The following is a 15,922-nucleotide window of genomic DNA, read 5'->3' as shown; positions in this document are numbered from 1 at the left end:
TGATTCACCTCTGAAACCAAAGAAAAAGCTTCCAATCAGCTCACTGTCAGATAAATCAAGTTTTTAGAGATTTTAAGTTTGCAAAATATCTTTAAACAGTTCCTCGGAGCCAACAGAACACATTATAAATGACAAGAAGAATTAAACTTCTGCATATACAACTTCCCAACCTGTGCTTTGCAATACCTTAACTTGAAGCAGAAGGCCTACTGTTCATTAACTGTTGCTCCTAATCTGCATGTGTAACAGACCTATTACCAATTTACCTTGAGGTAATGAAGTGCCCGCTCAAGCTCATCCTTGGAGCAGGAACAGACCAAATGAGAGAAGATGTACTTGAAGTTGTTGATTAAAATCTCTCTTCGGTTTACATTCAGCTGTTTTGCTATGGTTCGAATAAGTGTGGAGGCTGCAGGACTAGCCTTGGCTGCAAGGTCGGGAAGCAAAACTTGCAGGGTCCGCTGGTAAATTAAGAACAACACTTAATGATAAAAAACAAACAAAAAACCCCTCAAAAAAAAAAAACAATAACAACAGATTTTGGCTTTGTTTCATTTGTGTCAGTAAAACAACACTCATCTCTGGCTATACATATAATCATAGGTATGCATAAGGAACTCCAGGATGGAAATACCCAGTAAGAATGCAGATAAACCATAAATAATGACTTAAGGATGTGCTCCATCTTATCAATACTGAAAAATACGCAAAGAAAAAGTGAGCTAGCATTTTTGCATTTATCCAGATTCTGTATAAGGAAAGAACAAAGAAAAACCAACCAACCAAACAAAAAACCCCAAGCCCCAAAACTCCCAAACAAATCTAAAAAACAAAACTAAACATAAAACAAAAAAAAAAACTAACCCAAACCCCAACGCACCCACACAACACTCTCTCAACCTACCAGCCAACTGGAACACTGTTTACCCAATGATTGCTCATTTCCCATTTACCAACAATCAAAATTGTGAGTACGAAGCTACTTTCGCTTGAAGTAAAACCAGATTAAGAGGAGATCTATCCACAGAACAATATCTTCCTTCATTTGAAACAAAGCGGCAAGCACCACACAAAAATTGTGCCATATAGAGAATTCCTCCAAGTGCACTAAGTCATTAATACATATTCAGTGAGTACTCTAGACATTAGTTCATCATCTGTCATACTTGAATTAGGACTGTAGCCATCCCTGTAATTCTCTGCTAAAATTGTTCCCCTGTATTTGAGTTCCCCGTTGCAGCAATCCCAAAGTACCCTGTTTTACAACAAACACTAGCAATTAGAGTAAAAACATCAAATTTGTGACAAACACAGCAGAATTGGTGACTAAAAAGAAATCTACAAGAGACCACACATACAAATCAACAGTGAAAACAAGTGACCAACTTACCGAAAGAAAGCGATTTAGATCTGGAAAATCAAATACACTTGCAATCTCAGTTAACATGTCCAGAGCTATTTCTCTCTGGTGGGCAGCTGTTTGTTTCTGTAGCTCATTACCCTGGCATGGAGCACTCAATACTGCCATCTGGCTGGAGTGCAGTGATTCCACTAGAAACTGAACATAAGGAAATTTATATTTAGTATTATTTCCCCCTTATTTGCTCCCTAAAAATAAACACAAGAGTTTTGCTCCTCTTTCTATGCATCTGTTATTATTACTCATTTATTGCACATAGATCTATGATTATTACTTTGCAATAGAACTGGATTATCATCCACTTAACACCTGCATTTAGTTTTGCAACCTGGGATTCAGACATCGCCTTAAAAAATATTCAAAATTAGAAAAGTCTGCTCTTGATAATTTTCTTGCAAACAGAACTTCTGTTTTTAGGTAGTGGGTATAACAAAGGAACAAATCAATCATGTCAGTATTATGCTTGTAAAACATTGACTTCAATCCCAATTTTAAATCACAACCTCTTTTGGCAATGGTACCACACAATGAAAGAAACTATAAACTATATAGTTCCTTTATTTCAGAAGGACAAGAAGTAGGGGAAGGAAAGAAAAAAAGAAAAAGCAAGCAACACTGCTAAGGGGAGATCAATGACTAAGTCAAAAATTTTCCATTTCTTCCCAAATATTTGTGGGTTTGGTTTTTTTTTTTTTTATCATCTCTTCCTTCTCCTACAAGACTTCACTTTGTAAAATACTGTAATTTTTACTTTTAACACCATTTTCAAAAGACAAAAAGAGCCTAAACATATGCCTTTCTAAACCACCAACTCCTTTCTTTTACCTGACAGATAGGTTTCTTGTACTGACTGAAAAAAGCTTGCAATTTTACAGACTTTGTGGCTGCCAGGGATCGAATCTCTGTGTATGCTGCTCCAGCCACAGAAGCTGACTTTGACAACAAACAGTGTAACAAATGCAAGAGGGCAAATGGTACCAGATCTCCTCTTGATGCCCTTACAAAGTAAACAGAAGAAAAACAATTAATAAGGAAAAAGAATCATTGCATTAATTAAATTACTTAAGAATATACAATTATCCTAATGCAAAGTGACTTATTTTATTTGCATATCTTATCTGTACTTCCTATGACAGGGAAGAAAAACGTTGTTCCATATGAGTAAACAGCTTAGGACAGTTGAAGAGGACTCTGGACAAAAGCTGACTTTGAAATAAGTAATTTAATCTTACATTTACACTTGACAAAAGTTACTTTGCATCACAAACCGGCACGACTTTGCAATTTTCAAGATACTATACACAATACCTTCCAATATCTCCTGTTGTGAGAATCAAGGTATCTTTAAGCTCATTATTTCGTGATATTTTGGCATTTGTATAGGCTTCTTTCATTCTTGAAACAAACAGCTGGAACACACAAACACCAAACCAAAACAAATAACTTTAGGGAATGACATTGGTGAAAAAAACCCCATAGTAAGTTAGCAAAAACAACAACAAATAGAAAAAAAAATTCACCTCTTTTATGAATCCTTCTTCAGAGTCCAAAGATTCTAGTATGTTCTTTATGCAGCCACTGAAAGCCAGTCTTACATCTTTGTCTGGATCTTCCATTAGATTTAATAAAGACCCAACAAGAACTTTCACACTGGACTCATCAGTGTTAAAATCCAGATGCTTACAAAGATGAGGTATGTTTTCTATAAATGCTAGTAGACAGGAAAAAGTCTTTTTAATGATTAAAAAAAAAATGTATATTTTTTTATTGATTCACAAAACAGTGATGCAAGTAAGCCATAAAGCACCCTGTATTTGGTTTTTTTTCAAAAGAGTAAATATTGTCTAACCAGACAAGATATTTAAAACTCAGATTTTATCAAGCATTATACATTTCTCTATATGCACACAGACCAAAATTAAGCCAAGGTAGTTTAAAAATAATATCAGTGACTGCATCAAACCTTAGCAGTGATATCAACTGAAACAGAACATTTCAAGCACCACTATAGGCATAAAAAAAACCCTACACAGAAAAAAAGGAATGGAGAAAGGTACAGAAGTAGTGACTTAGTACCACATGGAGAAGTGCAAAATGTTAATAAAGGTAAAGTTACATACCCAGCTTTACTGAACTGGATACTTTGTTCTCAAGGAGAGTAAGAAATGGCTTGAAAACACTGGCTTGCACAGAACAAGTCTTTTCATGAGCAGAACTCACAGAAAGGCTGCTACATAAAATATCATAAGTAACCTCCTTTATAGCAGAGTCTACTAAGGAAGGCTGTACACTGAATGTACCAGAAAGACAGCAAGACAATTTCCCAAGTATAGCAGCACAAGCCTCTTTGACTAGCTCAGACTCATCTTTGATTTGATTTCTGAAATGGAAACAAAAATGAACCTGTTTTAATAGAGCATTTACATAGATATTTGTATCTCTACATTGTCTGAATTCTCTAACTATACTGAAATTATTATCAGGACAATTTAAAGACCTGTCCACTAAATTATATTTTTCCTTATCAGGTTACCCTCAAGTTCTATTAAACGTCTGAAGTAGCAATGGGCACAATGAGTTACTGCATGTTATAAGGAAACTGAAGACTAGGCACAATATGATGGAAGACACCAAAGCATATATACAAAAGGCAGAGAAATCTGAAAGGTTTTAAGAAACATATGGACAAATATCACATACATTTAACTAACAAGATACCTCCTTTCCTGTCCTTAATTTAAATTGGGATCTTCAAGTAGTGAAGTAACTTGTACGCTAACATGGTAAGCAAACACGATTCTATCATACAGACACCATCACTTACACCTATTCTGTTGATACCTTATGATTTCCGAAATTGATATCTAGCAAATTCTGAATGAAATAAATATTTGTATGCTTATACTACATTTATAATTTTTCTGCTTCTCACATGAAGATGCAAAATCAGCATTAATACATACAAAAGAGCTTTAGGAATCATAATGGAGGACTGCACACTTGGTGGATGAAGCAGGAGAGAGAATCCTTTAACACAAGTAGCCCGAATTACTTCATGGGGACTTTGTAATGCCCAGTGATAAATGGATTTTCTCCAATCCAGCCAAATACTTCTCGGGAAGAGAGACAGAAGGAACACACAATGTGATTGAGTTTTGGGTGCTAAAGAGAAAAAACAAAACAAAAAATTCAAAATAAACAGATAGTTACTTGATTTTAACTTTTAATATCATCAATCATCATACGAGGGTGAAGAAAGTATTATCTCTCTGGAATGATTGTTCTAAAGGAAAATTAGGGTTTACATACTCTAATATACTTACAGAAACTCTGTGCAGTTTTTTGACTCAAAACTAAAGGATCAAACCCAAAAGCAGATGGTTTAAAAGAACAATCATCAGGATGGCTGTAAATCCAGGGCAGAGACAGCAACCCACATAAATTATCAAGAATCTGGTCACTCAGTGGAATTTTCACTACAGGAGGAATAAAAAACATGGTACTTTCACAGCTCTGCATAGTTCATAAAACAGATGCCCATGTTATGCTCTTAATTTGCTACAATTTTTTTTTCTATCAACAAAAGTTACTATTTCTATTCCCACATGTTAATATTCTACATTTTACACATACAATAATAAATGATGCTAAAATGTTATAAATAAATGCTATAAGTTTGTTTCTTTCTTACACATATTCATTATCCCCATGATGTCTCTTGTTCAGGTCAGGATCAACAGAAGAACAAAGACTAGTAAATCATGTTCAAAAGGGAATGCAAGGGAAGCTTCTAAATGGGGGATAAAGGGTTTTTATTATTATTTAATTAATTTTGTACTGGGATTAGATTTCTAGCACAAGATCTAGAATTTCAGTACCTCTACTACAAACAGACCAATTTAGTCAAATGCTTTTCTGATTCACAAATGCAATAAATGACATAGTAGTTTAAAGGATTTCTCACCTTGTGCATATAGCAGAGCATCAAAGATTTTCACTATTCTGTCAATCACTTGTTCTAGGTTAGCAATCTGCATAGCAGCCTCTAACAGATTTCTGCAGACTTTCACTACTCTTGTGATAAAATCAGAGGAAATCCATGTGAACTCAATATTCACCACCGAATCTGAGGAGCTTGGAGTATTCTTACATTTGTCAGAGTTACACGGATGAGTTACTTTATGATCTATACTGTTAAAAAAAGAAATCATATGATCAGTGCAACAGACTATAAACATTTGATGTTGTATTGCTTTTAAGCAAAGTTACTATTAAAATGTATTTCAAAACATACAGGACTTATCCACTACTTATCCTGATACATATACCAGCATTAAAGTAAAGTAATCTACACAAGTCTTAACAACAGTCACAAGAAACTATTGGTCTCATGGTTTCATCTTGGTACATTTACCTGGTAGAATTTGTTGGGGGAGAACAATGAACTATGCACAAAGCAGCTAGTCGCAGAATTACAGCAATCCCTTCTACAGTCTGAAGAATATCTGCTGTCAGAGTTTCTTTCTCAAGGATAAATATTAAGGATGCAGCTTTCTTCATGACAGCATTCCATAGAGTGCTCTTCAATCTCATGTTCACAGGGCTAAGTCTGCAATTTGACCATACTAATTATTTCCCAAGACTTTTTTTTTTTTGCACATAAAAGATACATTATCATAGCAAACTCAGAGATAATCTATGTTGGATACAGGATTAGGAAAATACCAAACAAAGCTTTAGCTTAAATGTGCTCTTTGGGAGAACAAGATACTAACTCTAAATTAAAGTATGATGCAAATCAGACTTATCTGAAAGGCTACAAAGATATAACTCTACATTCCTTGGAAGATCATGGTCACCAGGGTTGTTTCTGATGACTATAAATAGGCAAACATCGAACTCATTTCCAGAAAGGAAAAAAAGAGGACCTAAGGAACTATAGGCCTGCCAGACTAACCTCAGACCCTAGGAAGGTTATGAAAACAAGTCTTACTTGAACTCATTTCTAGCCACATGAGGAAGAAGGTGACTGGGAACTGCCAGAATATATTCACCAAGGCAAACCATGCTACACTAACTTAATCTCTTTCTACCAAGAGACGGGTACATAGAAGGAGATAGAAGAAGAGACAGGTGGATAGAAGGAGAGCTTAGTTGGAGGACTTCAACTGGCTGGAAATCAAGGCTGGCAAGAACCTCATGAAGGCCAATAGAGAAATATGACAAGTCCTGCAACTGGCTCAAAAAAAAACCCTGTGCAACAGAACAGGCTAACCTGGCTAGCAAGTAGTTTTAGAGAAAATGACCTGGTGGACTTCTGGAATAGTTGAATATAAGAACAGTGTGACCTTGTTGCAGAGAATGTCAACTACATACCGGGCTGAATGGTGACCGTGAGCCCGCACCTGGAGTACAGCATGCCAGACCCACTTTTGGGTACCCAGATACAACAAATAGATCAACACACTGGAGCAAGTCCAAGATAATCAGAGAGCTGAAGTACAAGCAGAGGCTGAGAGAACAGGCTTTGTCCATCTGAGAACAACCTGACTTAACTAAACCTGCCTTAAGCACATTCAGTGCACCAGAACAGCCACATACACAATTCTGTATGTAATCTCTCAGCTGTTCTTAGCGGGTAAAAACCAAAGTAACTCGCAGAACATGTTAAAAATACATTCTCATTATTGGAAGGTTGGCTTAAAAATTATCTGTAGATTCTGATCCTTCAAAACATAATTTAACTCTTTTCCCAGAAGATCTTTCAATGCAGATGTGAAGAAGAAACTACCTCAAAATAGTTGTTATTTGTTATTATTCACTAGCTAAATTACTATAAAAGTAGTTATTGAGTGTCATACATGACTGGTGTAGATGATTTCTTTGGATGTTTTGTTGATAGGCTTAGTCGTCGTCTTTTCTCTGGAACTTCATCACTGCTGCTGCTCCACCCATCAGTATCAGAAGTATCTAGCTGGTTCTGATGCAGCTCCTGAAAAATTTCTTCTGTTTGCGTTTTTAGTGCTGTATAAAGTGGACTGACCAGATACTGGGATGGACAAACAACAGAGGTATCGTGATGTCTTACTTCTGTGACTTACTTCTTGAAGACATGATATTACTGTTTCTAACTTAAAATATAAAATTTCAAAGTATTATGGCAAAGTTCATAAAACCTTTCTGTTTAAAAATCTTAATCACAAGACATAAACTCTCATAAGCTATGAATTTTCCTGGGTTCCTACCAGACAGGATGCAGCTTGTTCAGCTATTCCGCTATTCTTTCCATAACACCTTGCTAACAAAGCCATCAAGACAAACACACTAAGTTTAAGAGACAACATACATGATATGCATGTGGATGCACGGGATAGCGAGAATACTCAGCATATCAACACCTCATTATTAACACTTCATTAGAGTTTTTAAATAAAAGAGGGTAGATTTAGATCGGACATAGGGGAAGAAATTTTTTACAATGGTGATGACACACTGGAACAGGTTGCCCAGAGAGGTGGTAGATGACCCCATTGCTGGAAACATTCAAGATCAGGCTGGACAGAGCTCTGAGCAGCCTGATCTAGTTGAATATGTCCCAGCTCACTGCAGTAGGGTTGGACTAGATGACCCTTACAGGTCCCTTCCAGCCCAAACTATCTTATGACTGTTTTTATTCAAACATTTCTTTCTGTCCCCAACAAGTATAACTAAAAGCATATGGTTACAAAGTAAGAGCAGCTCAGAAAGGAAAAGTAAAGCTGCCAATATATGAACATACTCTGTTCCTTACCCTCATTTTAAGCTATGATTACAGACAGACCCTTGTGCCTGTACAGCTTCTCAATAGTTTGATACACTTGAAAAACATAGGGTCCAGGTACATCCAACTCATTCTGTTGGACATTCTGACCTCTGTAAATACGCAAAACAGCTGAGAAACAAAGAGTATTAATCTAATTCTGCAACTAAAAATAGTATTTCCTAAATTTTCTTCTTGGCACAGATGCAGGGTTTTGCACATGATCTATTTACATGATAACTACAGTTTTAAAAATAAACCTACCTCTTGGTCTTCCTGAGTTCCAAGCACACCCACAAAAATTCTGCATATGGTACTGATACGGACTTTTCTTACTTGCAAGGCAGATTCATAGCCAGTTGGAACAAACTCCAGGAAATATTGCAGTATATGGCAAAAAGCAGCTTTCAGCTTTTCAAACTGAAGGCACCTAAACACATTATCTTCAAACAATGCACATATCTTCTCTAGTAACATATTTAAGTAGACAGGTTCAATATTTTTGTAAGAATCTGCTTCAAAAGGCAACAACGTCCTCACCAACAGAAAGAATGGTTCTCCAAAGAGTTCTGATTTGTCAGCATCCATTTCAAGTGCTGATTGTAGAATTTCAAAAAAGACTGTGAAGAAAACACTAGCCAGCTGTTCTGGAGGTCCTCCTAAGTGAATTAATTTTACTAAGAACTTCACTGCCAAAACTTTAACCTTTGGACTGCCACACTCCAACAGGGAGCAGCCTATCCCCCAGAGAATAGTATCTTGTCTTACAAAAAACACATCTGCAACAATACCTGTCAGAACAGACATTAATATAATTTCCAAACATTCCACATTGGGCATACCCATCAGCTGTAATGGTGCCAGTCTTAAATATCCCACATTGTCACTTGCATTGCATGAAAATCTCTTTACAGTCACTGGCCAGACAAGTCCATCTCCGCAGAGGTGCTTCTGTGCATCTCTCTCATGCAAGAAGATCAAGTCTTGGAAAAGCTGCAGCAAGTCTTTTGTTAGTACTTCAAAAATGGAGCAACTTTTCATTTTAAACAGAAAAAGTAAAGAGCAAATGACATCACAAATGTTCTTGTGCAACGTGTCGCAGTTTGGAGTTGCAGCAATTCGGAGAAGCCTTGTTATGATCCAGTTGCTAAATTCTAGGACAATAAAAAAGAAACAGTGAAAAGAAAATTAATAAAACAAAATCCCAACCCTCCTATTATAAGGACCTCCCCAAGAGCAGGTTTCTGATAAGTAAAGCAAGAGAAACTTCCTTGAGATAAATGAGTGTAGGTCTAGTAAACAGAGCCTCACTGGGACATTTCTTCAGCAGATCTTATTGAAAATGAGGAAAATGGGGTGGGATGCAGGGCAGGTGGGGAAAACCAACTGAACAAAAACCCTGGCAGACATTTTATACCAGACAGTTTCAGATATTTTCCTCTGTCAGAAAACCTAACAACCAGGGTCAACAAATGTATGTACAGAATACCTCATCAACATGAACCAGGTATTCGCACTAAGCAATGGTAATGAATAAGGTCAAACTCTCTCCTGATGAATTTTCATTATCACAAGTGCAAATCATTTCACATATTAAAAGTCTATCATAACATTAACCTATTTATAAATATGTAACACTGAACTTACGAATCTGCCCCTTTCTTGTTTTTGTTCTTTTGTATATTCCTACTGCCAGAAAAGCTAAGTCCTGAAAATATCAAGCTTCAACATAAACATTTTCAACAAACTCACCAATGCAACCGCTTTCAGTTTCCTCCTGATTGCCATCCACATTTACAAACATAAGCGGGGAAGATTTCATGATATGTTGAATGAAGTCAAGCAACATTACAGAACTGGGCTGTGAATCTAATTTCTTAATCAGTTCCAAAGCAACTTAAAAAAAAACAAACAACAACAACAACAACAAAAAGACATTTCTAAATGAGCATTGCAATAAGTCAACTTCACAAAGCTTGTTCACACCTAAAGAGGAAGAAGACATTTTTAATATAAGATACTATGATATGGTATCAAACTTGCATAATTATCCATTAGGAGAGTGCTTTATCAATCCACGAGGATGACTTTGTGCATACTGTAAGACTTCTATGTGACACCAAACTGTATGCATATAAATTACTCAGCTTATATCCAACTGTTTGAATTATAGCAAATAGCTAGCATTAAATTTTAATCAATTTTCCCTAGGTTTATGATCTTGGTAAAAAAAAAAAAAAAAAAAAAAAACACCACCCTAAAGTTGTTCCATATCTCCAAGAAATATAAATTTTAAAATGGTAAGTTCAGCTTATTCAATCAGAAAGTTTGGTAAAATACTAAGCATATCTAATGCTGCTGTACAGCTCCATTGAAGCAGGTATCTGAAACACATTAAATTTTTCCAAATTCCACATTGTTAGTTACCACAACAAGGAAACTATCTCAGATTCAGACAGGAATTAACCAGAGAAGTTCCAAGGTAATGACAAACTACAACACTTATGCATTCAAAAGCAGTATTTAAAGCAGATTGCCTTTTTATTTTTATAGCCTTCCCTTTCAGTACTATAAGAGAATTAACAAACATCATCTATAGAGGAACCTGTGTAATACTGAAATTGATCAATTCACTAGACAAAACATGTCTTACCAAGACAGCTACATAAAACTATATTTGGGAAACAGTTAAGTTACTCTTACTCTGATTCTCCTTTATGCAAACATACAGATAATTACAAATGGTAATTTTGTAGTATATGAATTTTATAATTACCAAATTGTTGTTAAACTACTGTAATAATTGGAACCTTATCATGATTTAAGGAATACAAAAATAAGGCTTTGCTAGAATAGTAAAATCGAAAATAAAGCTGTTTAAATCAAAGTATTTAAATTCTTAAAGACCCTTTATTAAGACTTGCAAGCTATACTACTCAATGAACGATCACATTACTCCTGATTTTCAGTGTTGTGAGCGCTTATGTTCACACAACCCTGTGCTACATATCCCCACCCCTTTTTTTCTTTTTTTTTTTTGCTTAAGTTACTTCACATCTTAGTAACAAATTCTTCATCATGGAAGTTATTAAAAGATAAGTCATAACTAGCATTGCATTCAACTACTAAATCTTTCTTGAAATGCGACTAGTAACCTTTTTGGCAGGAATTACTTACACTATACAGCAGATTATTATATTAAAAGACAGTGACGTAATGCTTACCAACATCTACATCTGTAAGAATTCTGTCAATGAACTGGCAGAGTATTTGTCTTGGTTTCTGCACAACCGTATTGTATTCTTCTGGACTAGCACTAAAATTAAAAGTACATTATATTTACATTATCCATTTAAAATTACTAAATAACTATCTGAAGTCTACCTCAACCACAAGATGTTAAATGCTGACTTTTTATTCTATAAGTCTTCAAAAATAAATGCAAACCTGTTTTAATAACCTATGTATTGCCTCTTCTTCTTTCTCCTTATTCTTCATAAGTACAAAGTTTTATGATGAAGATAATTTTATTTTGTTACACAGTTATGTTTGCTATATATTAAATCCAGAGGCCAGTCTGAGAGATTTATTTGCATACTAACTACAGAGCAGTAACCCAGCTCTGGTGCAGAAAGAGATCAAATTAAGAACGCATTTCACTTTGGGAATGAACCAAAATTATTCAACTGCTTAGCTACCAATACCCTGGACAAGAGGTGTCAGTAACAACTGTTCATGTGACTAAGACAGCAGCTAGCTCTTGTCAGGTCAGACCTTCAACATGCAACTGTATTTCCAAGTCACCCAGCTGCCTACTACAAAACAAAGCTTCAGTCTTGATGTTGCCATTAAAACTTCAGAGCCAGGCATTTGTCAAGGTCGTTTAATCCCCCGTGAAACCACACTGCAAACACATGGGAAACCACCAGCAGGCTGGGTGCCATGCAGACCAACACGCCTCTCCCCCCAGGATGTACCAGCACCACCCGTGAGAGAGGGGCTACCACACGGGCCGGTGGCAGAAGAACACGGCGACGAGGAGGGAAGAGCGCAGACCCAGATCCGCAAGTCCTCTCATAGCCGTGGGGATGGAACCTACTTTTCTCATCTCCCCGGGCCACACACTGATGGCGAGGCCGGGGGCGCTTCCCCCAGCACAGCGGAACCCCCCGCCCCACAAGCCCTGCGAAGCGGGAGCTGGGTCCGCCCTACCTGGCCAGCTCCCGCAGCGCCGGGATCATGGAAGCCATCTCCAGGCCCTGCTCGGCCATGGCTCTCGCTTTGAAACAGGCCGCGCGCCGCCAAGGCGGGAACTGCACGACGGCGTCCGGCGGAACCCAAACCTCCTCCGTTGACGAGAGGGCGGTGCGCGGGCCCGCCGTGCGGCTGAGGTTTAACCGCTTCGTCACCTCACGAGCGGGCGGTGACGGCGGCGATGTGCTCGGCTTCTAGCGGCTTCCTATGCAGCTCTCGCTGCCGCGGCAGGGCTCTGCTCCCCGGGGCAGTGCACACACCGGTGGCAACCCAGCAGCGGCCAAACACACCCCGCCACAGCCGGGCAGCCCGGAGCGCCAGCCACAGCACGAGCTACGACTCCGGGGAACCCGTAGCACACAGCCGGGGGGGAAACTGCCGCAGTTTTCAGGGTTGCTTAAAGCGAGTTGGGGGGCAGCGGCGCCGTGCCGAGGGGTGGCGAGGAGAAAACTTCGGTGCGGGATAAGGAAGCCCCGCCAGAGGGCTCACTACAGCTCACTGCTCCCCCGGGCCAGCCATGGCGACACTCTCGGAGCGTCCCGGCGCCCCGCGACCTCGCAGGGAGCGCACGGCCGAGAGCTCAGCAGCACCCGGCTCCGCCTGGTCCTATACGGATCAACACCCGGCTCCGTCTGGTCCTATACGGATCGCACCGGCAGCACAGAACGACCACAAGTGACCCCGTCTGGGTCCAGCCCGCCCCTGCCACCACCCACCCTGCCATTGGCAGCCGGCCTTTCCCATCCGCTCGCCCCGCCCCGCCGGCGGCAGGTGGTGGCGGGCCCCAGAGGGTGCCGCGGCACTGGAGGAGCCGGCGGCTAGGCAGGTAGGGTTGGGTAGTGTGGGTCATTGATCGGTTTGGATGCTGGCGGCTGGTTCTCGGTGTTGCCTCTCCATCGTGTCTGGGGGAGTGGGGTGGAAGGAAGGGGCTAGTCTATCTCGCTTAGTTAGCGGGAGGGCGGGTGCGGGGTACAGAGACCCCCGGTTCGGTGCTGCTCCTTGTAGGTAGTGAATGGCGTATGTTGCTATATGTTTATGTTCCCTTGAGGATGTGAGCGTGTTTTAGTGCATAAAGTACCCGAAGTTTTCAGGAAAAAGCTACTTAAACATTATGCTGTGTGTGGAGAGTTACGTGCTGCCTCACTCTAGTGTGGGAGATACGTTTTAGTAGCGGTCCTGGGATGTGCTGATGAATGTAACCTGCTGACCCGTGCTGTGGGACCTACTTACGTAGTAAGTCTGCAAGAGTTCAGAGTATGAAAGGGTAAAATAAGGGAGTTGCGTATAAATAGAAATAGGGAGAGTATGCGAGAAGAAATGGGAGTTTGAGCTTCGTTTTTCTAATTACGATAGCTGTTTCTGCCCTTGTTTATAACTTTGTGTTAGCATTATTCTAAAGGCTAAAATAAAATCTTCTTGGAGGCCTTTAATTCTGTCCCTGTTTCCACTGTGCTGGGGTTGTATGTTTTGCATGTAAAACACGGTGGGGGGTATGTGTATTTCAATTGCTGGTTCATTTCAGATGGATGCTTTTGGGTAACATGTTAATAATTTTTCATGTATACATTGTTATTTTCATCCTGCAAAATGTGTGTATGCCATTTCCTTAAAAATTCTGCTGACCTTTCAAAGGTTGCTAATGTGGGAAGGACCTGGAATACTTTGAGAAATTTCATGAAACATAACTGAGTTTTATTTTCGTTTGTTTTGAAACACATATTGCAGTGTTTTGTATCAGCTGACTTTATAAATGCTAGTCTTTCAAGAATTATTCTGAGAGAGAAAGAAGAAGCTATGTAGCTTTACGTGTTTTGTTAAGTGTAACAGTAATGATCCAGGAAGACCAAGTTTATCTGGGGTTTGTTTTCTGTTATTTGGAATACAATTTTCTACACAGTTTCAGTTAAATCTGTTTATTGTTGAAGACAACATTCTGAGTGTAAACTTCCAAGCCTGAGACAGCAATCATACCAAGAAAGGTGTAAATTGCACAGCTCACTAATTTGATGCAGGGTTAAAGTTTCTGTGTCATCCCTGTTTAACTTAAGATAGCGAGATAGCTGTTGGGATTTTAGGAGAGTTTGAGCAGGCTATATTACTCTTTAGCTTTCAGTCCTAAGAAATATGATAAATTTATTGACTCATAGGGTGATTTTTTTTCTGTTGTAGTTAAACCATAAGTGGGATACACAAAGCGCTTTTGCCTGAAAGTCTTGTGAGTTAACAGTGAGATCATATTAATATAGGTATTGCAGAAGTGCTTTCATTTGTTATAGGTAGAATGCTATATAAATTTGTGGTGCAGTTTCCTTAAGCATTTACCAAACATGTAATTAGTTGGGGGGCTTTGTTGGTTTGTGGGTTTTTTTTTTCAAGTATCACTTCACTGAAGATACCTGCTGCTTCTCATTCTTCACTGGTAGTGAAGATAGGAGACTTGTTTTCCCTTCCTGGTTGCAAAGTCCCATCTGCTCCTTTCTGACCATGTCATCAAGTCTTGGTCTTATAAAACTGCCCATAATAACAATTTCATTGATCTACAAGGATATACGTAGCCTCATAGATTCTCCCCATAAAAACATTTTTATGGGCACTCTCAAAACCTAGCACTCCCCAAACCCACCAAAGAAATGCCACCTGAATTTGTTCCTGGCTTTTCTTCAATGCATGATAAGCAGCTCAATAAAATCTTTAATTCATCTCCCTGTTTCTTCATTATCCCATTATTTTATATTTTTATGTCTCCTGACCCTCAGGAGGAGGAGCGAGTATATTATCCTGCTAGAGAGAGTGACTCATTACTAGTGGAAACAGTATGCCTTGAGACCATTCTGTATATTGCTTTTCTGGTGCAGCATTCATATTGGTGAAATGAGTCTTAGGTGTGCAGAGCTTGCAGAACTCAGGGAAATTTATGCAGCTAGGCAGAGCTAAGTATTAAATCCAGTGTATGTGGCACTGCTAAGGTTTCTGCTGAAGCTGACATTAGTCCTTTCCCACCCCCCTTTTATTTTTGTCTTTTTATTTTTCCCTGAATTTTCCCCACTTGAGCAGTCCTCTCACTATAGAGTTGCACGGTTCTTCCACACCCACTCCTATGTGATTCTTCCACACCCAGGCCTCTATCTTCTTTTGCTTTCATTGCTTCTTTACCACACGCCTCTGCAGGCCAGTTTATTTATTTTAAGACACTGGGTAACTTTGCCTTGTACCAGCAGGTCCCAGGGCACAAGAGTACATGGATTGCACTTTTATTCCCTCTCATTTTATTCATTCCTGAGGCAGAATTACTGGTCTTGGGGTTTATCCACTCTGTGGATGTATGAGGTGTCCCCCCATGTGGTTAGCATGACTGCAGTTAAAATCTCAGGTGTCTCTTGCAGGTAGACATAAGTGACTATACTAAGTGCATTTCTTGATGTGTTTGTGACCTGTGAAATATGAATGTT

General features: G+C 38.9%; 2 protein-coding genes across 4 annotated transcripts in view; one reads left to right on the top strand and one right to left on the bottom strand.

Moving 5' to 3' along the window:
* The window catches only part of ATR (ATR serine/threonine kinase), a 42,259-nt gene extending 29,708 nt beyond the window's left edge, over positions 1 to 12,551 (bottom strand). Inside the window, exons 1-15 of one of the 2 annotated variants that reach the window (XM_065674923.1) lie at positions 12,432 to 12,551; positions 11,444 to 11,535; positions 9,972 to 10,115; positions 8,484 to 9,373; positions 7,282 to 7,469; positions 5,835 to 6,029; positions 5,385 to 5,611; positions 4,744 to 4,896; positions 4,384 to 4,582; positions 3,541 to 3,800; positions 2,941 to 3,131; positions 2,729 to 2,829; positions 2,246 to 2,417; positions 1,391 to 1,558; positions 267 to 461 (exon numbers count right to left, since the gene is read on the bottom strand). In XM_065674923.1, the coding sequence (XP_065530995.1) occupies positions 267 to 461; positions 1,391 to 1,558; positions 2,246 to 2,417; positions 2,729 to 2,829; positions 2,941 to 3,131; positions 3,541 to 3,800; positions 4,384 to 4,582; positions 4,744 to 4,896; positions 5,385 to 5,611; positions 5,835 to 6,029; positions 7,282 to 7,469; positions 8,484 to 9,373; positions 9,972 to 10,115; positions 11,444 to 11,535; positions 12,432 to 12,490 (3,234 nt within the window). In that variant the 5' untranslated portion in view covers positions 12,491 to 12,551. The remainder of the gene's footprint in view (positions 1 to 266; positions 462 to 1,390; positions 1,559 to 2,245; positions 2,418 to 2,728; positions 2,830 to 2,940; positions 3,132 to 3,540; positions 3,801 to 4,383; positions 4,583 to 4,743; positions 4,897 to 5,384; positions 5,612 to 5,834; positions 6,030 to 7,281; positions 7,470 to 8,483; positions 9,374 to 9,971; positions 10,116 to 11,443; positions 11,536 to 12,431) is intronic. The other variant, XM_065674924.1, reaches the window with a different exon arrangement.
* A 659-nt stretch (positions 12,552 to 13,210) lies between these two features.
* PLS1 (plastin 1) overlaps positions 13,211 to 15,922 on the top strand; it is a 47,978-nt gene continuing 45,266 nt past the window's right edge. The window contains exon 1 of one of the 2 annotated variants that reach the window (XM_065674920.1): positions 13,211 to 13,299. The gene's annotated coding sequence lies outside the window, so the exon portion shown is untranslated. The remainder of the gene's footprint in view (positions 13,300 to 15,922) is intronic. The other variant, XM_065674922.1, reaches the window with a different exon arrangement.

This window comes from Lathamus discolor, chromosome 3 (assembly GCF_037157495.1).
Source record: "Lathamus discolor isolate bLatDis1 chromosome 3, bLatDis1.hap1, whole genome shotgun sequence".
Taxonomy (NCBI): domain Eukaryota; kingdom Metazoa; phylum Chordata; class Aves; order Psittaciformes; family Psittacidae; genus Lathamus; species Lathamus discolor.
This window is presented reverse-complemented; position numbering and strand designations above follow the sequence as displayed.